The 24,813-nt window shown below is 38.5% G+C and overlaps 1 protein-coding gene across 1 annotated transcript; it reads left to right on the top strand.

Annotated features, from left to right (window-relative positions):
• Nucleotides 1-11,102: 11,102 nt before the first annotated feature.
• On the top strand, nt 11,103-17,841 carry LOC137126279 (uncharacterized). Its single transcript, XM_067502869.1, has 6 exons — nt 11,103-11,305; nt 13,190-13,333; nt 14,097-15,102; nt 15,318-15,473; nt 16,441-16,533; nt 16,764-17,841. The coding sequence occupies exons 3-6, from the start codon at nt 15,049-15,051 to the stop codon at nt 17,070-17,072; spliced, it is 612 nt and encodes a 203-aa protein (XP_067358970.1). The 5' UTR covers nt 11,103-11,305; nt 13,190-13,333; nt 14,097-15,048; the 3' UTR covers nt 17,073-17,841.
• Nucleotides 17,842-24,813: the final 6,972 nt, after the last annotated feature.

Here is a 24,813-nt window from a genome sequence, read left to right as displayed (position 1 = left end):
ACATTTTAAATGTATTAATAATACCCCTTAACTGGGAGATGTGTCTCCCAGTTATGTGTATGAAACAATATTATCTTTATTTAATTTCTGCCTCAGTACATGTTAATAAGATCATTTTATGCAAGGTGAGAAACAAATGTTGTTCATTAGCATATAGATTATTTTTTTATTAACTTGCAGAAGACAAAATATGAAGACTTGTACATCATGTTTGATTGAGAATCTCACCTAGCTTAATAAATAAGATGTGAGTGAAATTTATGTACACACAGCTGACAGGTATCAGAGTGTATTATGAGCAGCACCCTGCCATGACAGCCTCCCAGTGGGGAGACTGGTATTAAAGTGCCACACTCTCTGATGCCTCGCCTGATCAGTCCAGGGTTGATAAGACGGGCTGCTTATAAAAGGCAGATTTCTTTCTTAAGAACACATCAAAACGACCAGGCCTGCACACTTCCCTCCTTCCACACTTTGCTCAGCCTGAAGTAAGAAAACAGGAAAGAAAGCAAGGTTGGGAGGAATAAGCACAGCAAATTGGGTTTGCCATGGCTGGATTTTATGCCAAGAACGGACGAACGAAGTCAAAATTCAGGGATATATGCCAAAAGAAATTACTACAGCCTTCTGTGAACATAATCCACCACTTCAGTGTGTATTTCCTTTTCTTTTCACAGCAAGCGAAGCTCATGACATCTTTATTGAACTTCTGCTATCTGTAAGTCTGTACACCATAAGCCGTCAAAGCACAAGGTTTTTTTTTAACAGCCCTTTGAGAAAAGTTTATTCCTTTCTCTGAGGGATTTATAAATGCTGAGGTGAAGTTTCCTTTGGTTTATACTGCACATAATCAGTTGGTGCTAGCAGTCTCTACTTTTACATCTGTTTTAGTGGGGAAACTACTAAATGACAAAAAACCAGTAAGTGCTCAGTACAACAGACACTCCCTTGAGGTTTGAGGCAGTTACAGCATACACCACTAGCTATTTCAACATAAGCCCAAAGAAGAAGGAACATGATACTTGTAGTCTTGAATAGAGGTATAAATGTGAATGACCTAAGACCCAATGCTACTTGGACACTAATAACAAGGTAACAATACCTTGTTCCAAAGCATAAGGCAACTTTGTGTGCATCCTTCTCATTTTTTGCTTTCACAAGACCTAAAACAATAACCTATAAATGTAACATAAACATGAGGATGTGGAAGTCAGCAGCTCCTTGCAGAAGTCAAGCTTTTGATTCATGATTTGTGTGGGTTGGATTGTGTGTGGCCCACCAGCATTTAGGGGGCAGAGGCTGCAGGGGGGTCTCTGGATGGACATGGTTGTGTAAATCAGTACTGACAGCCTCACTGCTCTTCTCTAACCGTGTGCAGACAGCAGAAGATCAGCTTAACTTGTGACGGCTTCTGCTGTGTACTGTGATAAGAAAGTTTTTTTAAAAAAACTTTTCTTTTCTTGGGTTTAACTGAAAAGTCAGCATTGTGAAAATACAGTTTCAGTAACTTCACCCTTACCAGAAAAAGCAAATGCTTAAAATTTCCTGATCATAAAAGTTGTCAAAGCTACACTGCCTGTATATCAACATGAAGCACAGTATCTGCTCTCAGCAGTTTAAGTCCAATAAAAAATATTCTCAGGCTCCATTGGTCAAACTACTTTAGGTCTCCAGTGTCCTCAGATTTAAACAATTTAAACCACTTATGCTCTCAGACGGGTGATTGTCCCGGAGTTCGCTGGCTTTAGATTAGGCATACACACAAAACACAAAAATTATTTCAACAGAAGCATTGATATCAAGTAGAAGTAAGAGTTTTACAGGCATGACAGCAGTACTTTGATGCTCTGTTAGATTAGGTGTTAGCATGCAAACCATTGCTAATTGAGTATACATGAAGCATAATGAGCTCAATATTGGCCTAAATGATTTAAAGGTTTCATAAACCAAAAACCTGGAGAAATGAAAATTTATAGATCTGATTTTGGCATTAACAAAATATCAAACATTTACCAACAATGACAATACAACAGATAGGAAGATGGATGTCAAATTTAAAATTTTTTATGCCAATATATCCATTAGACAGAGGATTTAACTGAGCTGTGCCTCAATGGATACAGCAGGAGGAGGGGAGGCAGAAGTCTGCAAGATCAAATACCAGGCTACCCACCAGGTGTGTCCCCCCCCCCCGTAACATGCATGTGTAGTATGTGTAATTGCTCCTTCTTCTTCGTCCTTCTTCTTCTTCATTGGGATAAAAACATGAAAATGTGAATAAAATCATAACCAAAAACAAAAAAAAACAAAAAAAAAACAAACAGCTAAAACCAGATATTTAATGATAGTCTTCAAATGAACCATGAAGAAATCTCACAGCATTCATGGTTACAAGCTACATGGAGCCATTTGAATTGAAAGGATGCAAAAAATATATTCCTCTAAGAGATTATTTTAACTCAAAAGCCCTGAAGCAAATAAGTATCCCTGCCTTATTTTCTCATACAATCGCGAATGAAACCCTCTTCAGCATTCCCTATCAAAGCCAGGGAGGGTAGGCCGTGTATGTGTGTGTGTGTTTGTGCGTGTGTGTGTTTGTGTGTGTGCGACCGACCCTGTATTGTGAAAGAATGAAGTGTGTTTTCTGTACAAGTTCACGCTCTGTTATTTCAGAACAGTCTTTGGGGCTTTAGTGTCCTCATCCTCAGAGTCCACAGCTGAACCTAATATAGGGGAGCAGTGTACGGAGTGAAGAGGGCAGAGAACAGAGAGTGAAGAAACAAAGCAGGGTGGGGGAGAGCATGATGAAAGAAAAGTAGAGTTTCAGTTGAACACAGCAGAATTAAGATAATATGTATAGAAACAGGATAAAACTACAACTGACTAACACTCAGATGTTGATAAGAGTAATTTATACTTTAGCGAGATGAAAATGCAGAGGTTAACACAGATCAGTATCTCACGATGTTGCAGTCCCAGCTAATGATAGACTGAGGCATGCATCAGACAGGGTTCAGAGGTCACAAGGCCACCCTCGCTTTCATCATCTTGTATATTCGCTCTGGGCGCTATAGTGTCTGTGAAATGTCAAAGGGGAATGAAGCAGGCTGGAGGAAAAATCAATTCACTTTAGAAACCAGGTTTGGCCCCTGTGCTTTGTTTTCAGCGCACACAGACACACGCTCAGGACTCAGACCTGTTTTGACATTTTACCTGAAATAAATCAGCTGTGCTTTAAGCTGGTATTGTGGGACGGATCTGCTTTTATTTGCCATAACACTTTCTGGTAAATGAAACTCTCCAGGAGCTGGAAGCTGCAGGGTGATTTTTCTTGAATGGTGCAGGCAAAGTTGGACCTCTTTTTCTAAGTGTGTGAAGTATGAGTCTGCACAGAACTCCTTTTAACCATTTCAAAAAAACAACTCGTGTTGAAGTGTGTGATGTGTGAAGACTCTTGATGTTTTTAAGCCATTCCAAAATGACTTATGTTTCTGCTTTTCTCTCAAAGTCTGAATGAATTAGACTATAGCATTAAGAGACCAATAATGCTTTTGTGGAATTACTAAAATATTAAATTCCCCACTGGCTGTCGTGCTCACTGGCACTCTGAGCCAAACAACATTGATTTAGTTAAGTCAAGTGAGTGGAGTCACTGTACTGTTGAAATAAAATGTGCCGTATCTATGCTTTATTTCTGCAGCTGTCAAATTCAACTGGAGTTAGACAGGCTGGGAATGTGGCTGACAAACAGCTTTATTTGATATTATGCTGTTTCTAGGCTCTCCAGTGTATTTATTCTGTGTTTCTAGGAGAATGTATTACCAAAGCTACCAGTCGGCCATTACAGTATGTACACTAGACAGTATGTACCTCGATTCGGTAAACACAGTAAACATTACAGGTACAAAGAAATTCCCATGCAAGAAACATGTTGTGAATGTTTGTAAGTTCATAACATCAGCTTTAAGTGTTTTTTTGCATTTGTCAGAAATAGTCCCTGAAATAAGATGTTCTTATTTTCACCCTCATGCTTTTTAAGAACATTTTTACCAGTAGATGTTCCATTTTTCTTACAATAGTCAATAGCTCTTTAATGGATAGTGTAGTTCCTTCCAGTTTAAGACATACAGTTGTTCAGCCGTTACCTAAGAAACCTCGTCTAGTCTAGTTTAGACTTTTGACATATTTGACAGTACAGACTCTGCCTACTTTACAACATATCCTCCTGGTAATTTACTCTGGTTCCTGTGCCTTTCCAGTGCAATATTTGACACTGTTGACCGAAACATTCTTTTAAAACGCTTGCTTTCAAAGTCAGATTGCGGGGCCAAGTGTTAAAATGGTTCACCTCCTACCTGAGAAGTAAGACATTCCCAGTGCAAATATGTTATTTGTCAATGATTCCTGTCAACTGCCACATCAATCAAGGTTCAGTTTTAGTACCTTTATTCTTCTTCTTCTTCTTTTCCTTTTCCTTTCAAGCTGTTCCCTTTCAGGGGGCGCCAAAGTGAATCATGTGCCTCCATCTAACCCTGTCCTCTGCGTCCCCTTCTCTCACACCAACTATCTTCATGTCCTCTCTCACTACATCCAGAAATCTCCTCTTTGTTCTTCCTCTAGACCTCTTGCCTGGCAGCTCCAACCTCATCATCCTTCTACCGATATATTCACAGTCTCTCCTCTGACCATGTCCAAACCACCTCAATCTGGCCTCTCTGACTTTATCTCCAAAACATCTAACACGAGCTGTCCCTTTGATGTCCTCATTACTGATCCTGTCCATCCTCGTCACTCCCAAAGAGAACCTCAACATCTTAAGCTCTGCTACCTTCAGCTCTGCCTCCTGTCTTTTCTTCAGTGCCACTGTCTTAAACACCTTTCCTTTCATTCTCGCTGATACTCATTTATGACACAACACACTTGACACTTTTCTCCACCCGTTCCAAACCTGCTTGCACTCGACTCTTCACCTCTTTTCTACACTCTCCGTTGCTCTGAACCGTTAACCCTAATTACTTGAAGTCCTGCACCTTCTGTACCTCTTGCTAAAGCCTTCATTCCTCTGCTTTCCAGAGCAGACCTCTTTAGATTTTCCACTCCTGCTCTCTGCTCTCGCTACAGATCACAATGTCATCTGCAAACATCATAGGCCACGGAGATTCTTGTCTAACCTCATCTGTCAGTCATCACCAGACCAAACAAGAAGGGGCTCAGAGCCGATCCTTGATGCAGACCCACCTCCACTTTGAACTCGTCTGTCACACCTACAGCACACCTCACCACGGTCTTACAGCTCTCATACATGTCCTGCACCACTCTAACATACTTCTCTGCCACTCCAGACTTCCTCATACAATACCACAGCTCATCTCTAAGCACCCTGTCATACGCTTTCTCTAAATCTACAAAGACACAATGCAATTCCCTCTGACCTTCTCTGTATTACTATCCTCAAAGCAAATACTGCATCTGTTGTTCTCTTTCTAGGCATGAAACCATACTACTGCTCACAAATGCTCACCTCTGCCCTTAGCCTAGCTTCCACTACTCTTTCCCGCAACTTCATTTTATTACTCATCAGCTTTATTCCTCTGTAGTTGCCACAGCTGTGCACATTTCCCTTGTTCTTAAAAGAAAATGGTTCACCTACACTTCTCCTCCATTCCTCTGCCATCCTCTCATTCTCCAATATCTCGTTAAACAAAGTAGTCAGAAACTCTACAGCCACCTCTCCTAGACACTTCCATACCTCCACAGGTGTGTCATCAGGACCAACTGCCTTTCCACTCTTCATTCTCTCCAATGTCCTCCTTACTTCACTCTTGCTAATCTTTGCTAATTCCTGCTCCACACCAGTCACCTCTTCTATTCTCTGTTTTCCTTCATTTACCGAACTCATCAACTCTTCAAAGTACTCCTTCCATCTTCCCATCACACTCCTGCCATCTGTCAATACATTTCCCATACATCTCTCAGCCTCGCCAACCTGTACAAATCCACCTCTCCCTCCTTACTGTCCATTCTAGCATACAAGTTTTCATATGGTGTTTGTTTGGCCTTTGCCACCTCTACCTTCACCTTACGCTGTATCTCCCTGTGCTCCTGTCTACTCTCTTCAGTCCACTCAGTGTCCCGCTTCTTCTATGTTAACCTCTTTCTCTGTATAAACTCCTGAACTTCCTCGCTGCACCACCAAGTCTCCTTGTCCACTTTCTTTTTTCCAGATGACACACCGAGTACCCTCCTACCTGTCTCCCTGATCACATTAGCCGTAGTGGTCCAGTCATCTGGAAGCACTTCCTGACCACCCAGAGCCTGTGTCATCTCCTCCCTGAAAACTACACAACATTCTTCCTTTTTCAACTTCCACCATTTCGTCCTCCTATCCGCCTTTTTACTCTTTATCTTCCTCACCACCAGAGTCATTTTACACACCACCATTCTCTTCTGTCTGGCTACACTCTCCCCTACCAATACTTTGTAGTCACTGATCTCTTTCAGATTTTGTTGTCACAAGATGTGGTCTACCTGAGTGCTTCTTCCTACCTTCCTGCCTCTTCCATAAAAAAGTGACCTCCACCAATCATTACTCTATCACCTCTGTTGAAAATGTTAAAAAAAAAAAAACTAGAGTTTTTTTAGTTTTTTTTTTTATACTTTTGGCTTATCCTGTGAATTCAGAGTCGCCACAGCGGATGATTGTCTGCATTTTGATTTGACACAGTTTTTATGCTGGATGCCCTTCCTGACACAACCCGCCCCAATTTCAACCGGGCTTGGATCGGCTCTGAACAGCTGGGAATGGGAACAGGCTTTTGGGGGTTAAGTGTCTTGCCCAGACATTTCTACATATAGTTGGAACCAGGCATTGAACCACTGTGCTATAGCCGCCCCCAAAGACTGGCACAAGAAGACACTTGCAAACACTCTACAATACATTCAGATCGATAACTTTTCTTACGTTTTTTTTTTCACATTTGCATGTTCACACATAAATTACAGGTGCTGGTGTGTCCAAGCAACTTAGACAAGGTGTTGACATATCATACTGCAGTTACTCATGTTTACGATGTTTCAGTTTGTGTAGGCTACTTAATATCAGGACTTCTCTTTCTTGTATTCTGACACCAAGATATTATATTACCTTGTAAAATAAGGAACCAGGATACTGAAATGTCGCAACCAGGAGACATATGTAAATTTCCAAAGTGTACATGTAAACACAACACTGTAATATAATATGGATGGATAAACACTTTATTGTAGTACAGTACAATATGGACACATTTTTAAGCCAACTCTTTTCAGAGAAGACCAGGAACTGTCATATAGTTTGTATTCCTTCAGAGTTCTGCTCTTTTGTTTTATTTCTGTCTTTGTCAAGGCCAAGGGACGGAGGGATTGAGGATTTAGAGATGAACACATTCACTGGACTGAACAGGAATAACACAACAGAACAGGCTCTCTGACTCCTCCATCTATTGTTGAGAAGATTTGACTGTCTGGGGTGTTGGAGCTGTGGAATGAAATAATGACCCGCAGAAGTGCCAGTGGAGGATTGGGGTGACAGAGGGGGCAGCAGAGGTGTAATGGCGGGTGGAAGTGTGGACAGCATAGCAGTTTTTCTCTTTCTCAGGCACCTGATTCCCGTGTGTAATATGGACACAATTAGGAAGGCGAAGTCCTTGAGCAGTGTTTAAACCATTCTTTCAGATGAAAGGAGCATTGCATGGCTTTTTGCTTTACATTCCACCTTCACCTTTCTCCACCCTTTTTCCTAACCTCTCAGCCACCTCTGTTCTTTCTTTATCTTCTTTGCACTCATCACTTTAAATCTTCCAGTATTCATTTCTTTCATCTGCTCTCAGCTCTATGACATCCATAAATATTCATCCAGCTGCCATTTATTTAAATAATCTGATTCTCATATGCATGTCCATATCCATATGCTCATAACGTGCCTGTCTTTCTTGTCCATTTACTGTACATCTACAGCAGCTGTTTTTCGTCACAGTTAATGGTTTGATTGTGTGCTGCTTGATGCAAGATTGTTCGTTGTTTATCTGAGTCTGCACTTCTGCTGCAAAACCAATCAAAACACGAAGAGAAATCTTTCAAATGCAATTTAAGTAGAGCTTCTGTACAGGTTGTAAGCATTTCTAAAATTATATCTTGTCACTCTTTGTCTTGTAATCACTTAATGTGTTTTAATTCGAGCAAACAAAACTTAAAAGCAATGATTTCTTTGCCACTCTATGCTGCTCATTGTATCAGTCTCGCTCTCTGTTTGACTGCTGCATGGATTGTGACACCATGACAGAGTGCCATTTGACAAAGCTCATTTTTAGCCTGGAACATAACTGTGAGGGACTATTGCTCTCTGTGCTTTTGCAGCACTCATAGTTTTCCTTCCAGACTTCTATTTTTCTCTTTCTGTGCCCTTCTGCGATAGAGCGACAAGTGGCAGTGACACCACTCACCTTTGTAACTGAGCCTTTGAGCTGCTCTTTTACTGTGCTGTTAGACCACAGTGAATCTTTCTGTTAACATTTATGTAGCAAGAGATATTGTTAATGTGTCCAAATGTAGTGAATTAGTTTCTCAGGAGTCGTCTGCTGCTGTCATGAACAAGGAAGACGTTCTCATGACCAGTTCATTGCACAAATGAGTGGAGAATATTGATTATAATGCTGATGAAAACACTGGCTGGTACATAAATGTAATGAAACGTAAAACAGTCTTTTCGCCTTGAAGGAAAAATATATTTTCTATGTACTTTTTTGCTTTATTGTTTCCAGACAGGATTATTTAGCTGTAAAATAAAAAAGAGTCAATCACAGTGCTTGGGTGAACTGAGCTGAAGTCTATAATTACCCAAGAGACACAGGGGGAGAGAAGAGAGAGGTGGTCATTTAGATGGGATGTTAATTGTAATTACCTTTCTGCTGGGATGTCACCATAGCAACCTTAGCCACGTTTAGTCTTGGCCTGACCATGGCGGATGTGGGTGTGTGCATGAGTGAGTGTGTTAGTGTGACAAAGTGGAGACAGAGAGACTATATGTCCGTATATATGTCCAAAGTAACAGCAGTGTCACTTCAGAGTCTTCTCTGTCCTTCTTCCATTATGTTGTTCTCTACTTCTCTCACATGTTTATGTTCTTCCTTAGTACTCCTTCTTCCTCCCATACATTTTTTGCTTTTTTTCTTCTGTGCCACCCTCGTCCTCGCTGACACAATGTTTTGCATTCTCCTGTACTGCTTTCGCATCTCCCTTCAGTTGTTAATCTCATACAAGTACCTCATGGACATAGTGTACTTACTGGGTTTCTGTTTCCACCGTGTTAACCAATGTCTCTTCTATTTTCCACATTCAGTACACAGATGCGCGCGTGTGTGTGTGTGTGTGTGTGTGTGTGTGTGTGTGTGTTTGTGTGTGTGTGTGTGTGTTTGTGTGCGTGAACATGTGTGTTTCAGCTCCTGGGGACAAGGGCTTTGGTTGAAAACTGTACCTGTGATTCATGCAACGGAAAAATAATGTTTAAAGTAAACAAAGCCGGCGGGGAGCGCTGCACAACACAAAGACTGTGGTCAATTCAATAAGAGTTAATCACGATTTACTGATTTGGGTTTGAGAGATTGAATCTCTTAAGGCATAAACATGTTTTTCTGGGGCTGAAGTTAGAGGTCAGTGGCGAGTGTGTTTATTTGTAATGCTCTAGTATGTAGTAAGCAGGACTTCTCACTTCACATTCTGTGCCAAGGATTAATGAGACCAAAAAATTATAACTTAAGCTCAGACTCTGAGCCTGGGTAGACACACACTCATGTCTGTATCTTTGTGTTTTTCTTTCTTTCTCTCACACTCATGCACAAAATACTTGTCAAGGTTTTAACGTGGGGAAACATGGGACTTCAGCGCCAATAATCTCTAGTGGTTATAAAAATTCTAGATAAAAAATCTTATTTAAAAAACATATTTGACTCTCACAAATGTTACTTTGTTGCCCAGCAGAGTTTCTGTTTACTGCTTCATGCCTGCTTGCTGTGTTTGGAGTGTGGACCTACAGCACAGACTCTGTAGTTTTCCTTCTGGTGCCAAACCTGAGCTTTCCAATTCTTGCCACTTGACTGGTATATAATATTCTTAGCACTAACTCTGTGCAAGTATGTTTGTCAGTGGAGTGGCTGAGTGGGACACTCAAATGAGAACTCTGCTTCACTTTTAAAAGCAAACTCCAAGCTAAACCCCATTAAATGCTATAGCATAGCAGATGGATCAATTATGACAACACCTGTGGTCTATTGGATAATTTTACTTGGGAGATAAAAGCCTTCCTGACATACCTGGTAGAGTAAATAAGGACTTACTGTACTCTAAATGTGTGCTGGTAATTGCAGGGCCAGCTAACTAACGCCTATTAGTGGAAGGACTGATACAGAGTTCTGCTTACTTTATCCCCCAATCATGGAATTGATGAGGTAATAAAGCATATCAAGCCAGAAAGTGATTAAGTAAACACACAGGAGCATAAAAGAGGTCAGGTTGTTAATAATTAGTGCTGTGGCAGGAAATGAATCCAATTAACAGTACTTGGTAGATGAAGTGTAAATTCTGTTACAATAATGTTTAAAAGGGGCTATTAAGGACCAGTTTAACAGTCTGTGCAGTGATACAACTGAACTACTGACTTGCTTGGTTCAATCACCATTGTTAAAGCTGAGACCAAAAGAAAAAGAAAAGTGGACCTGGGTTTGGGATCCTAAAGCCAGGCGAAAAACCAAAACCAAAAACAATCCTTGCACAAAGTGGTGGAAGCAAAGCTCATCTTCACTGAATGCCATGTTTGACATGCTGAGACAACCATGGGAGTAGGCTTATAGAGCAGAGGAAGGTCTAACATTGAATAATGAGATAGATGCAACTTCAAAGCAAACACAAAAAGGAGAGAGTCCTTTTCCTGGCCACAGAATACTGGGTTTTAATGAAAAGTACACTGAAAAAAGTGAAACAGCTTTGTCATTCATTTAAAGTATGTTTCTACACTGAATTGATCCAAATTTTTTATTTTTCCATTTGAACCTGTTTTTCTAATTCGCTTCAAAGTAACCAGCACCAGTCCTGGTAAAACTTGCAGTGATTCCGTTTACTCAAAGGACATTTCTACTTCAGAGCAAAGGATTTACAAGTCACATGACCTCATGACGTAGCGCCAGCTCGCTTCGAAAGAATCTTTTGACCGCCATTATTTTTTCGCTCGCATGCAAAGAGAGTGTGCTGCACAAGAAAACTCCTGTTCAACAAGGTAAGATGTTAATCTTATTTTCAGACTTTAAGGTAAATAGCTTTTGCATTGTCAAATTTATGATAAGTGTCATGGACTACACACCAACTTCATATGCTGTACCTAACGGTGTGCTTGTTAGCCAGTATTAACTAGCTAAGCTCACGTTTAACTTTTCCCAAACCCATAAGAAAAGTTGGCAAAACTGCTAAACTAAACTTTATATTAGCTACATTTAGGTAATGCAGGCCAAAGATATCAAAAAAAATAGTTATGTGGTGAAAATACAATATAAATACTTGTGACATGCTAGCAGCATGCTTGTGGGCTACGGGGCTCATCTTCGTGTGTAACCTTAAGAACTATACTGTTGGGCCATTTACTTGCGCTACCTGTATTATATTAGTATTTCATATGGTAACTTTTTTCGGGGGGGGGTTACCCGTGGTACTGTTTAAAGCCAGTGCTTATACTACTCCGTCTCAACCTGTGTTTGCCAGAGGGCGGGGGTTCCTCCGTCAGGTGCGCGCACACACACTCAGGTGGAGCCATGAAGGAGTGGAGGAGAGAGTCAATGTATGTGGATACTTTTTCTGAAGACAAATGTCGATATTATTTCAAGTGCTCTGTCTCTGGTGACTAGGAATCAATTTATTACAACTTACATTTCACCTCTTTACCATCGGTGAGGTGACGTTACAGTCGTAAAATGGCAGAGGTTAAACGTATTTTGCAGCCTGCCTGTGTTTGCGCCGAGCAGTGCTGTGAACCGCGGTCGGTCGAACGCAGCCGGCTTGGTGCAAATGCACTGTTCGGAAAAGCTGTCCGCCTGAACAGCTAATAGTCCAAGGTAACCCCGATAAGACCTGGCTGATTGAGAATCGTCACCGACATAAGACTTCTCGATGTGATAAGCACATTGCATGTCCTATGACGTGTTCACAATAAAAGCACAACGTTGTTTCGCTAGGGTAAAGCTTTTATTGTGAAGCAGCTACAGCACTTAAGGCTTGGTTTGTATTAGCAGTAACTTAACACAGCTCTTACTCGGCTGATAGCGATAAATATAAAATATGACTGACTCCTCAAATTACAATACAATACTCAAAAGCAGGCACACAGGAAGAAAATAGAATTAAGATAGGCTAAAAAAGGTATACAATTTACTCTCAACTAAGAAATGCAAAAACTAAACATGACACCTCACGTTTTTTTAAATTCATTTACCGTTGGAAGGCTTTTCCCTCAGGGACTACTGTTTAAGCCATACTTCACAATTTGGTAAGTCTAGAAATGCACAACCATGAACATGTACATGTAAATTTTAATAAGAAGTTATATAACCAAAATTAAAATACATTAAGTTATAGGACTAAACCTGATCATGAGCAGATAATAATTAAGGTTAAATATGGAATAATGTTATTTATTTGCCTTGATTGGATGGTGTACAAGAGTATGAAATTGGGAGGTAATATAGGTTCACATCAGTTTTATTTAAAAGTGAGAACTTAACAAGATTAGGAATACTGTAGCAGTGCAGTGTGCCTAGGTTGCCCTTGGTTTAGTCTGTAAAATGTCAGAAAATTGTGATAGCCATGCAATTGTCCTATAGCCCAATGTGACATCTTTTAAAATGTTCTTTGACTTGTGTTTTAATCAATCCTAAAGTCAAGAATGTTGGAAATGTTTGTTTAAAATAATAGGATTAATCACAAGTTAAAATAGTTTGGATGAATACTCTTTTGATCAACTAATGAATTACTCAACTGTTTCCTGCAGCTGTAGTGAGACAGACACGGGATTTTGAATGTTTAATAAATTTGCCAACAGTTTATTTCTAAAAAATTATAATTGATTCAGTTCAGATTCAGTTTAAAGATCAAATTCTTTGTTCTTTCCTAGTCTCCTGATGAATGTGGAAGTGCAAAGACTGTGGTACGTCACTTTCAAGAAGATCTGAGCTTCTTAAACATTACAGGCTTGAACACAGACACTATGGACGTCGCAATCCCTATCCATGCACCTATTTCAACTGTCCATGCACTTGTAAGACTTGGAATGCACTTTTGACTCATCTTTCAAGATGTATCATATCAATGTCTATTGTGTAGTTACAATCAACTTTAAAAAAATATTTTGAACACATAGCACAGCATCTAAAAAAACGAGACTGTTGATTGTGTGTTTGAAGGGTATTCATACAAAACAAATATTTATGGTTCATTTCGGACTCATAGAAGTAGAAAACATAAAGACTTCTCAGTAAATAACTTAAAGTCTGGAATACTTGAGAGACAGTGTTCAAGCGTTGGTCATTCCACTGACAGTCATTCTTCTGACACTATTGAGATTGAGTGTGAGGCATTAGATGATAATTTAAGAACAGATGAAGTGGCAGATTCTAGCTTTGATGTTCTGAATTCAAATGACTTGCCATGCAGTATTGAGCTCAAAGTTGCCTCGCTGTTATTGAAGCTAGAACATATTTTTCTTGTTCCTAGTGTAGCCATCAGTGAGCTTTTACAAGAATTTGACTATTTAATAAGTACTGCTTCTGTTCCTCTTATTTATCAAACTATATATCATATATCAAAGAATCAAACTAATTGATTCTTATCAATTGTCTCATTCTTATAACAAGTATCTCATAATGGTACTTAAATACAGTACTCAAGTAAATGTATTTAATTACTTATCAGCTCTGAATTTGTAAATATAAATTAAACGTGGGTTATAGTTAAAAATATGCAATACAATTAATACTTGCATTAAAATTATTGTTTGTTTGTTTATTTATTTATTTTCCCAGATCCTTTGGATGTGCTGACATGGCAAAGAAAGGACCAGTGAAGTTGCGTGTTATTCTGAATCCTGATGATACCCAGAAGTTAATTCTGCCACAAGGAATTCCAGAGACAATGGAAGAGCTTATGAGTGAAGTCAGAAAAGTTTTTGGCTTAAGTGGGACTTTTAGGCTGCAGTACCAAGACTTTGGAGATGCACTAGTAAACCTGACAACAACTTCTGAGCTTGAGGATTTAGCCACTGTCAAGGTTATTCTGGTAACAGAAGACTCCAGGCAAACATTTGATCACTCTATCCATGATGAGTAAATTTCTGTTAATACAGATGACACAGAGCTTCTTTCCTCACCTTCTAGCTCAATTTCTATCAGAACACAAATGTGGCCAAGAGATTTTCCTATACCAACATTGTCCTATGACACTGAACTGCATCTAGAAAAGGGAAATGCAGCATACAGATCAAACATGACAAGGTTGGCACTTAGTTCAAAAATGAAATCAGATATTCTGGAAAAGGTAGCTGAAGAGATTTACAAGTTCAAAGCTTATCCAACAGATTCGGACTTTAGTGATGTTTCAGAAGCACTCATTAAGAAGCATCCATGCCTATCTGAACCTGGCTCATACAACGGCTGCTATGGGTGGAAACAGAGACTGAAAACCAAGATGGGCAACTACCGAACCCAACTTAAGGGCATTGGGTGTTTTGAGGTGCTTGCAAATTCACTAAAATCTAAACCTCTGGATGATGCATTGTCAGCAAAGAATGTAAAGAGACCAAGGCGAGGAGAGGCCAACCTCATTCCTGATATTCCAGTTGGAGAGACCCTAGGAAAATTGGAGGTTGAGAGACTTACACTTTTGAATGAAGTGAAGAAGCAAAACAATCGCATGGTGATAAAAGAGAAAATGGCCAAGATGTTTTAAATTCGAAGGCAAGAAATTGTCGGGAAGGAAATGGGAGTAGAGGAGTTAAAGGAGAGATGGCCGGCATTGTTTGGTGTGGATGAGGTAAGATGAAATGGTCAAAGACAAAAGGACTATTGTCATTTTGCAAAAGACTTTCAGAGTGTACTTAAGGTTACTGAAGTTTTACCAAGTAATTTTAAAATAACTAATAACTTAATTATAAGAATAGTTTAGTGGGTACCTGTACAAAGAATGTTGCTTTGGATGTCTACAGGATATTGTCGACAAACATCTTTTTTTTCTTCCTTTTTTTTAAGATCAATGCTGAATTTCTGAGAATTACAACAGTACCACTTCAAGCAAGATTCCTGGCTTCACTGGACAAGCACCACAACAAGCTCATAGAGATAATCAGAAAGAGAGGAGGGACTGTCAGAGAGAAGACCAGGGACATCCTTAAAGTTCTTGATCAGGTTTGTACTTGCTCAGTATATTGAAAAATTAGTTTCACAAGCATATTATCTATATACTCATATAACCCTTACAAAAGGTCTATGGGGAATGTTGGAAGTGAGACATAAAATGTCTACATATGTCCAGCACAGTACAGATTACAGTGCAGTTTATTTTATTCACGCATGTATCTTATTACAAGACTAATTTTTTTAAAGCCTTGGTGATTGCCACTGTACTATGTCTTCAGTGGCAATATGACAAAATGAACACTATGTGTAACAGTCTTGTACCGTGTTGGGTACCCACGGCCTGACAGCCAATGCACAAAATAAAGTTTGTTTGTTTGTTTGTTTTTTGTTTTTTTCCAAGCTTAAATTTTCAGGTACAATTCTCATTCTACGATTGTCAATGCAGTTGATTGACGGTTAATTGACCCATCTTCTCTCACTGTCTGTCTCACACACACACACACACACACACACACAGACTGTACTGTGCCTGTCACTTGTATAATATGGTTACATTTATAAGAGTTGCTTGAGGAACCACCTAAAACTCTGTCCTTACACTCACTTGTGCATTTTCAGGTTAAATCGCTATATAGGACTTTATTTTATGGAGCATTACATGTCTATGGTTCAAAAGTTCATTTGTCAAAGTTGACAAAATGCTCAGAGTATGTCTTCTGACCCCTATCCACCACAACAATAAAACCACCAGGTGATGTTAATGCTGTAGATGATTGGTGTGTGTGTTTAATAAGGCTATGGGTAGTATGTTGGGTGAGGATTTTATTTAGAGATAAATGCAGGTAATGGGTCAGGTCCAGTACCGAGCTGTGCAATTATGGATTTGCAAAATTGGACCCTGATGACCCATCAGAGTCCTGGACCCCCCAGGACTGTGATGTCTAATATTGTTATTTTTCAGGCTGCATATTTGAACTAATTATTACACATTGTGTTTGTGCATGCATGTACCTAGAGTCTGGATGTGAATCTAAGAAGAGAGTGTCTACTGAAGTGCCTCATTGTATACTTGGGAGAAAATGTGGATCAACTCATTAAGGAATATCTGGTAAGTTTTTTGTAATCAATCACTTTAGCAAAAATTAATGTATATCGATGTGGTTGAATGCAAACCAGTGTATTCTGCACTGTGATGCTGTGCATACACAACACAACTTCAACAAAGGATCACATTTTTGCACTTACAAAGAGAACATTAAGTAGTTGATTTTTACATTTTTACATCACACACTAATTCATCAGATAGAATAATTTGTCTAATGTCTTCTATTTTATTAGGTTGTTCAAAAGGATGAAGCTGAATCAGAACTTGAGAGGTGCACCATGGCAGTGTTTGTTCTCAGGGAGAAAGATGATCTTCTCCAGCCACCGCAGGAAATCGGGATTGTGATTGAAGGTGTGGAAGTCATTAATGAGTTGCCGTCAGTGTTACATGCATGCGCTATATTATTTGGCCTCATCTATGCACTAAACTTGAGTTATCCAACTGAGCTTAAATACACCTTTGAATCACTGCAGAAAGTTATCATGGAGGTTGAGCCAAAGAAAATGTCACGCAGAGTGTGCAGTTTGAGTGTCAAGCTCTAAGCATGAAATAAATCATGACATTTGGATACATAAATTTTGTTCTGTTCTGTTGTAATGGCTGTATTCAAAATCAACATTTTCAGATAGTTGGAGGGGCTAGCAAATTTTAGATTTTACATTAGAGCTACAGTGTATAATTGAATGATAAATTTTGTAGCATTCTTGCTGATCTTAATTTCATTAACAAAATAGACAGGCCTTTATTTATTTTTATCTAAAAAAGAAGATAAAAAATTAATTGCTCATACAGTGTTTTACCAGCAACAAAAAAAAAAGCCTTTTATTGACATTTCTCTTAACTTTGCTTTTGCAATATTTTAAATATCGCTAATAGTCCCTAATAATTTCACAAAGAATTACCACAGTTGAACAGTTTTAGCAATTGTTTATACAGTTCTATGCAGATTGAAGTACACATCTCACGTTTTTTTAACAATGGTGAGATGCACAAACTTGTTTTACTTCTCAAGTTTTAAGTAATGAAAACAGTTCTAGAAATGTATATTTCACTCCAAAGACCATAATTTACATCATACCTTTTTATTTAATTTTTGTAAATTCCTTATTTATTTTTAATGAACAAATGTTTGTGTTAATGTTATATAATACACTTGTGTTTCTGGGTATAAATTTCACATCAGCACAGTTTTGTTTGTTTCCATATTTAAGTATTATTTTTCTTACTGAAATTTTGTTGAACACAGAAAAGCTGTTGTGTATACATACAGGCTAATAAATGTCTTTTGGAGGACAAAGTCTTTTCAGTGTGATTTTTGTTCAGCAGTAAAATACATTTATCTGTAATAAGTGTTATAGTTTCACCTCAAGAAAAAAACAGCTTCACTGTAATAGAAAATCTTTGGCTGTTCCAATGTTAAAAAGTCACAAAGCAGAATATTTAACGGTTTTGATCTACACAAATTAATCTGATGGCTTAGGTGGAAGTATATTTTTGATTTGAGTACGGACAAGATATTGATTTAGGTAATATAATAATTTTTAATTTATTATGACTCATACTTTTAACTTGAGAAAATTTAGAAAAATTAGCCGTGACAAAATTAGAAGAAGATATATTGAGTTCTTCCAATGTAAAAGTTACACTTGTGTTTAATTATGAATGTGAGGTATTTCTAAAGTGAAATATTGGGTTGTTACAAAGTGAATAAATAGGTTTTTGACTTGTGTGGATGCAGGTTTTTGCTTTGGGGAAAAGTAAAATTATTATTAGCATTTAATCAAATTAATCGTTTCAATAAAAAGCAATAAAATTAGCTGTAACAAATTACAGCAATTTTTTTAGGTTGATCCAAAGTATCATTTTTTTCAGTGTATAAAATGTTATTTAACAATATAAAATGTCCCATTATTGTTTTTATTTTGTAAAAAAAATACGATTAAATAAATCCAAATCTAGAAATCTGTCCAAAAAGACAGAATCTCTGAGCACAAAATAAAGTACTCTGCTCTTTGACTATACTGACCTAACCACACCAGTATGTGGACTTATTTGGATCGTGCTTTTTATTTTCACTTTTTGGGGTGTATGTGTGTGGTAAACATTTCTATCCCGCATTATGCACAGCATTCCCAACAAACAACCGAACACGCACAGACACAACAACCAAAACTAAATCTGGAAGTCAGATTAGTAGAGTAGGTAGTCTTCAGAGTTACATCTTGTGCCAAACAGGGACCACCAGGGCTTGTGTACTGACGTAATATTTGATCAGATGAACTGTGCTGTCTACTGGTGAGAAATTGAGAATTAAGCAGAGGTTCTGGTAGAAAAATATTTTCCTCTTCAAAGACCAACTCAAAAGGAAAAATCCTTTATGTTATATTGATTTCTTTCTAGAGCATTTTCTGCTTCAAGTGAACTGATAACTAACCATTTTGTAAATAAATTTTTTTTAACAAAAATTCCCAAACAGTAAGTGAAGCCTTCCAGGTGTAGATATCGAGACATTGTGTCATGTCATCTGGACTTGTTTCTTGTTTCTTCCCTTAAAACCAACAATGAAATTGCCTCTTCTGACATTTAAGGTCTTTCCGTCTGCAACCCGGACAGCACAGCAGACAAAAAATGATCACGAAGACAGCCTGGCATAAGGCTCCACTCGGTAAAATCATTCTTCCATCGCTTAAATGTTTATGTGTCTGGGTCGCAGAAGGATTGACAGCATCTCTCCAATTTAAGATCACATAGCGTCATATAGCTGTATCTTTATGTATATTAATTAAAATTTAAGTCAACTTAAAAATCATACAATCATTGTAACATAATGCAATTATAAATCAGTTAGGGCTTTGTTTGGTACTGCACAGTTTTGTTGTTTACCGTACGTGTTTCACTGTGTGCATGTTTCCTTCCATCTAGTCGGTGAAGGTCAGCTGCCACTGTTATGCCATACACAGTGGATTTTCATTTGGGACACTTGGTCCTGCAGAGGAGGAAGACACTGCTCCTATCACATTCAATCAGCTTGCCTGTTCCTCTTCATCTAACCGCCCTTTCTGTCTGCCTTAGCCCCTGACCTGGCATCCACCCTCTATCTAGATACACTCAAACTTTTATGTCTCAGCTTTACTTTGAGTCATATGTGTCCTGATGTTAAGGAATGTTATTGGTTGAGATCATAGCAATGAATCTCATCCTGTTAAGGACATGGCTATGGCCTGTACAGACTGCTGAACTAAATCGAACCTTGCCAATGTAAGAATCTCACTTTCATTTAATTCAAAGCATACTGATTGCCAGATAGTTCTGAGAAAATGGAGCTGAAAGGGAAGATATGGAGACAAGGCTGAGACATTTAAATATCTTTATTACATGTGAGAACCTACATGTTTATGCCAAAACCACATATTTGTGGGCACCTGAACAAACTCTTCTTTCTTTAACTTTTTGTGCCTCTTTAACTTTATGACACATACATACACACCTCTGCTCCAACCCCACATCTCCTGGCTGAGGAAGCAACACAGCATGTTTCTGTCATTTCCTTCTTTGAGCCCCCAGCCATCGCGAAGGGATCAATACCCAACATTAATGTCTGCTGCTTCCTAATCACAGCTCCACTGGTGGGAAATGAAGCAGAGAATCAGCCTGCCTCCTGTCCTCTGTCTTATGCTTGCACTCCTATTTTCACTCATCAACTTTGTCCTTTTCCCTGCAACCAGACTGACACCCACTGTATAGTGTGTGTTTGTGTGTTTGTGTGTGTGTGTGTGAGTGTGAGAGAGAGAGAGAGAGACACACAGCTAAAAGCAGCCGTCCTTTGTGGTGCCAGAAAATGGCCGTGTGTTATAATGTCTTTTTAAAAAAGCAGCCACTAGCCTACACTGGCAATAAGTTGCCTTTGATGTTGTGTTCACATTTCATATTCATATTTTCCGTCTCATGTCAAGTTTTGATGTTTCTGCAGAGTCGCTGCACTTGATGTCTGGCTCTCATTACATTGTACCAGCCATGCTTGCATGAAAGCTGTGTGTTAATGAATAAATGAATTAATTAGATCTTGTTTGATCCACCATCATCATCAGACATCTCTCCCCCTTGGTAATGACCTCAATAATGGTGCTGACTTTAATGGGATTTTAATTGATTTAGCTGCTGTATTTTTCTGGTGTGCATGCATACTGTGCTCGTCTGATAGAGGTGAGCAGAGGAGCTGATCCTTAACTGCTCAAAACATCGTCACATCATTTTTTCATCTTACATGAGGTGGTTATAAACAACAATCAGAATAAATCAACATTTTATACAGAGCCATTCAGGCAAAATTGCACTACAAAGTAATTTGGTTTTGATAGACTATTTAAATGGAAGCCTGAAAACATATTTCATACATTTAAAAAACACATTTTGATGCCCTCGGGTGCTCTAGCAGGCTGATCAAAAGGTGAGGACCTTTCCCTAGGCATATTTAAAACACATTGTAACAAGAATCTGGGGTTTATCCAATACTGTATGTATTCAAGCAGTACATGGCAGACCACATTTGTAAGTATGATTTAAACCCATGCAACTTGCGTGATGCTTTGACCTTGGATGAAATATTATTTAAGGAAAAAACATGAAATTAAATGTTCATTGTTGAACATTGTTCACCCTATTTGATGCCGATGATGAAAATGAACAGATAATTAATGAAACAAGCAACAGAAACATAGTGCTAAAGTAACACAATCAGGACTAGGATGGATCCTAAAAAGGGGCGGCTATTAAATATTGAAGGCTATCTATGATAAATTTAAAAAAAGTATTCATCATCATTATTTTCTACAAGCTGACAGCTGAAAAGAGCAAAAGGAAAATTCACGAAAAAGCGATTTTGGTGGGCCTACATCAATTACTCTATGGAATTACAGTGAATGTCTTTGACAAAACAGCAGATTGCTACAGTTTTCCACCAAAAGAAGAGCATAAGTCAAATTTAATGTTATGAATCTATCTAGCAAGAAAGGTCGAGAACAAAAGTTCAAATTTCTGTGCATTCAAACAATCATACTCAATGAATTGTGGGAATTACTGTCAGTGTGCTCAAACACTAAAATAAGCTGTATGCATAGGTACGCATCCAAATTCACATGGAAGAAAAAAACACTTCCTCATTATATTCTCACTTTTTCCTTTATAATTGCCTGTGACAGTTTTGTGGTTGTTGTCAATGTGTCATTAGTCCAGGCGCCTCTGCTGATCAGCTTCTGAGTGCAGATAGCTAGTAATGTTCCAGCGCCTGTCATAAATAAAGTACATTGCCACTGCAGCTGCACTGTAATAACCTCCTCTCTGCTGTGCTTCCCCACTCTGACCATGGAGGCCTACTGTGTGCGTGTGTGTGTGTGTGTGTGTGTGTGTGTGTGTGTGTGTGTGTGTGTGTGTGTGTGTGTGTGTGTGTGTGTGCAAGTACATTTAATTTGCGGGAGCAGTTTAAAAACAGAAAATGTGTTTATTTGTTGGTGGTGTTTTCAGTCAGTCTCACTGTTATATTTGATGTTTAGCTGATGTAACACTACATTTAACATTTGATACTTGACGTGGATGAATTTTTACAGCTTATACCAATTGCTTATTTCAAAGAAAATACAACATGATTGTGAATTTTCTTTAAATGTATTAATGGGTTTTAGTGTTATGCTTTAAATAAACAAAGTGGCACATTTGTTGTGATTCCTGGATACATAATCCAGTTTGTAACTGACTGGAGCTTAGTTAAACTAGCTATTATAGGTCAGATAACAGACTAAAATTATTCCTGCCCCCTTCACTATCCCCTACGTAACAGACATATACCAACAAAAACAATTTTGTGTCATCCCTGAAATGTTATAAAGTCTGTTCCATCTATAAAACTCAGTGTATTGCATTGTTGTGAGTGGTGGATTAGAGTGTGTAGGTGTGTGCAGCCTACATTGTTTTATTCCACTGTGGAACTAAATGAGCGATTTCTGAAAGAGCCTTTAAAAGAACTGTTGGAAATAGCTGAATTGAGTTTTGCATCCCACAATTGTTTACTGTTATTGAGCATTAGATTAAAAGTTGCAAAAATTATGTAGTTACAGCTGGTCTGAACTAAAGGTCCTGTATGATTCTAATACACAAGTTTTAGTGCTCTGTGTATCTGTGTCTCTCTCTCTCTCTCTGTTTGTGTGTGTGTGTGTGTGGTTGGGCCTTTGGGGATATGTTTGCAGCTTATAAAAGCTATTCTGTCCTCTCCTCCATGCTAATGCCCTGACCAAGGCCTTGGCTTTCGACACTGTTCTTGGGCAGCAAGCCGACCGGAAGACGGGATCAAACACAGGAGGAGGAGATCTCAGTGACTGGAGTCAGAAGCTCTTTCATCTCCTCTCTGCCTTGCCAGCACACACTCTAATGCTTCATTTTCTCCACACAGGGGAGGGAGACTCCACAAAGAGAGCTTTCTGACTGAACTCTCACTGTGCCTCTCTCTTTTTCAATTCTGCCTTAACTGAGTTGTCCCTGATAGAAATACAAATCAAGATAAACAAGTTATTCACTTCAGTTTTATATGCATCTCTTCTAAGACAAATTGTTTTTTTTTTTTGTCCTTTCGGCTTATATGTGTAAATATTTCTGCTATTTATCTCTATCTGTAGCTTTGTTTGCACTGACTGTGAGGTCATTGTATGGAATATTAAATAAAAACTAATACTTTTATTGGGGGCAATGTAATTATGCTTATAACATTAAAGCTGATTGACTACACTCTGTATTTTTGCATAACCTTCAGTCTCAGCGGAATAAGATCTACCTTCCTTTTGTGTAAAGGTTAACCACTCTCAACCTGCTCCAGTACTCTTAACTGCCCACTGTTCTCCATTTCACAGTTAAAGAACAAAGACAGAAAAATATCTATTATATCTTTTAATTTGCCTGAAATGTTAGTAGTACAAATTTAAACTGATATCTGTATAAAAAGCTCCTTTAGAGAGATAGAATTTGATTTGTCCTCCTAGAAAGCTGCTAATTATTTATATATTCTAAGTTTCAGGAGGAGACATTGAAAGAAAATTGAGAAAGATTAAGATGAAGAATCAGTCAACATCCAGACATGACATGAATTGTACAGTTTTATAGAAAAAAACAGGATTATCCACTTTTATTTATATCATACAATGAGTCAAGTAAGGTCCTTGATATCACATTGCCTTGAGTCTGGTAAATTTCACATCTGCAGAAATGCAGGAGCTAAATGTGCTGATTTAGCAGCCTAGAAGAAGACGTGTAAAATTTCAATGTTCTTATTAACAAAGAAACATGAAAAAAGATAAGAGAACTTGGCGAGGGAAATGAAAGAATAAATGATACAGAGAGAGAGAGAGAGAGAGAGAGAGAGAGAGCATGAGTAAATTACCATAACCTAACTGACTAGAAAAGTAGACAGACTATGGACTGCTGAAATATCTTAAGGACCAGGTTGTTTTCATTAATGAAAGTCACTAAGCCTCCAGTGAATCTGGCAGCATGTAAAGCGGCTCTCTGCACCAGTCCCTGACCTCTAACCTGTGCTGTACCTACGCTCTGTGAAAGTTGAGTTCTGAAGTTGAATTGCCTCAGTGAAAAGGCAACAAACTAAAGATTGCCATATTGATCTCTTAGAGGAAATGTAGGGGAAAAAATGCTTTGGAGAGTTTTGGGGCCACTTCCATGACCCACCGAATTACTAATCCATGTTTAAGGTGATTTTATTTTGTTTGAAACTTCATTGATATTTGAGAGATGAAGATACTGGATTTGTTGGCTGAGTGGTTAAGATGGTGGGAGCTGGTTACTCACAAGTTTTGTTGGTTGACCAGCTGGGTAGTATTCATCCATTGCCCGTTGACATGTGATTGGTCGAATGCGCAATGTACACGCAATGTATCTGTAGGCCGTATATGAAACAGTGCAGAGTGCAGCGAAGCACAGGACTCACTGTGGGGTTTTTGCAGATATTAGTAGAAAGATCAGGCTCCGATAATTTGGACAGGAGGCCGAGAAAGAGCTGCACACAGAGGCTGTGTAGACCTCCCACACTGACACTCACTGACCCCAGCGAACACAATAACCTTAGCGTGAAAGAAGAAAAAAAACAGGAAGAAGGGAAATAAAAGGCAGATTGAAGTGGAGAAGAAAAAAACGAGATTACCAAGCAAATTTGACAGCAAAATATTAATTTATTGAAATAATTTACATTAAATCTAAAAACATAATTTATTATTGTAGATAACCAGA

Source organism: Channa argus, chromosome 4 (genome assembly GCF_033026475.1).
Source record: "Channa argus isolate prfri chromosome 4, Channa argus male v1.0, whole genome shotgun sequence".
Lineage (NCBI taxonomy): Eukaryota > Metazoa > Chordata > Actinopteri > Anabantiformes > Channidae > Channa > Channa argus.
Note: the sequence above shows the minus strand (reverse complement) of the source record. Positions and strands in the feature narration are given on the sequence as shown.

Bases quoted from the DNA above. Each gene is read 5' to 3' on its own strand.
- LOC137126279 (XM_067502869.1), top strand. From the start codon at position 15,049: ATGGGAGTAGAGGAGTTAAAGGAGAGATGGCCGGCATTGTTTGGTGTG. The intron at 15,103-15,317 runs GTAAGATGAAAT...CTTTTTTTTAAG, and splicing joins CATTGTTTGGTGTGGATGAG to ATCAATGCTGAATTTCTGAG. The intron at 16,534-16,763 runs GTAAGTTTTTTG...CTATTTTATTAG, and splicing joins AACTCATTAAGGAATATCTG to GTTGTTCAAAAGGATGAAGC.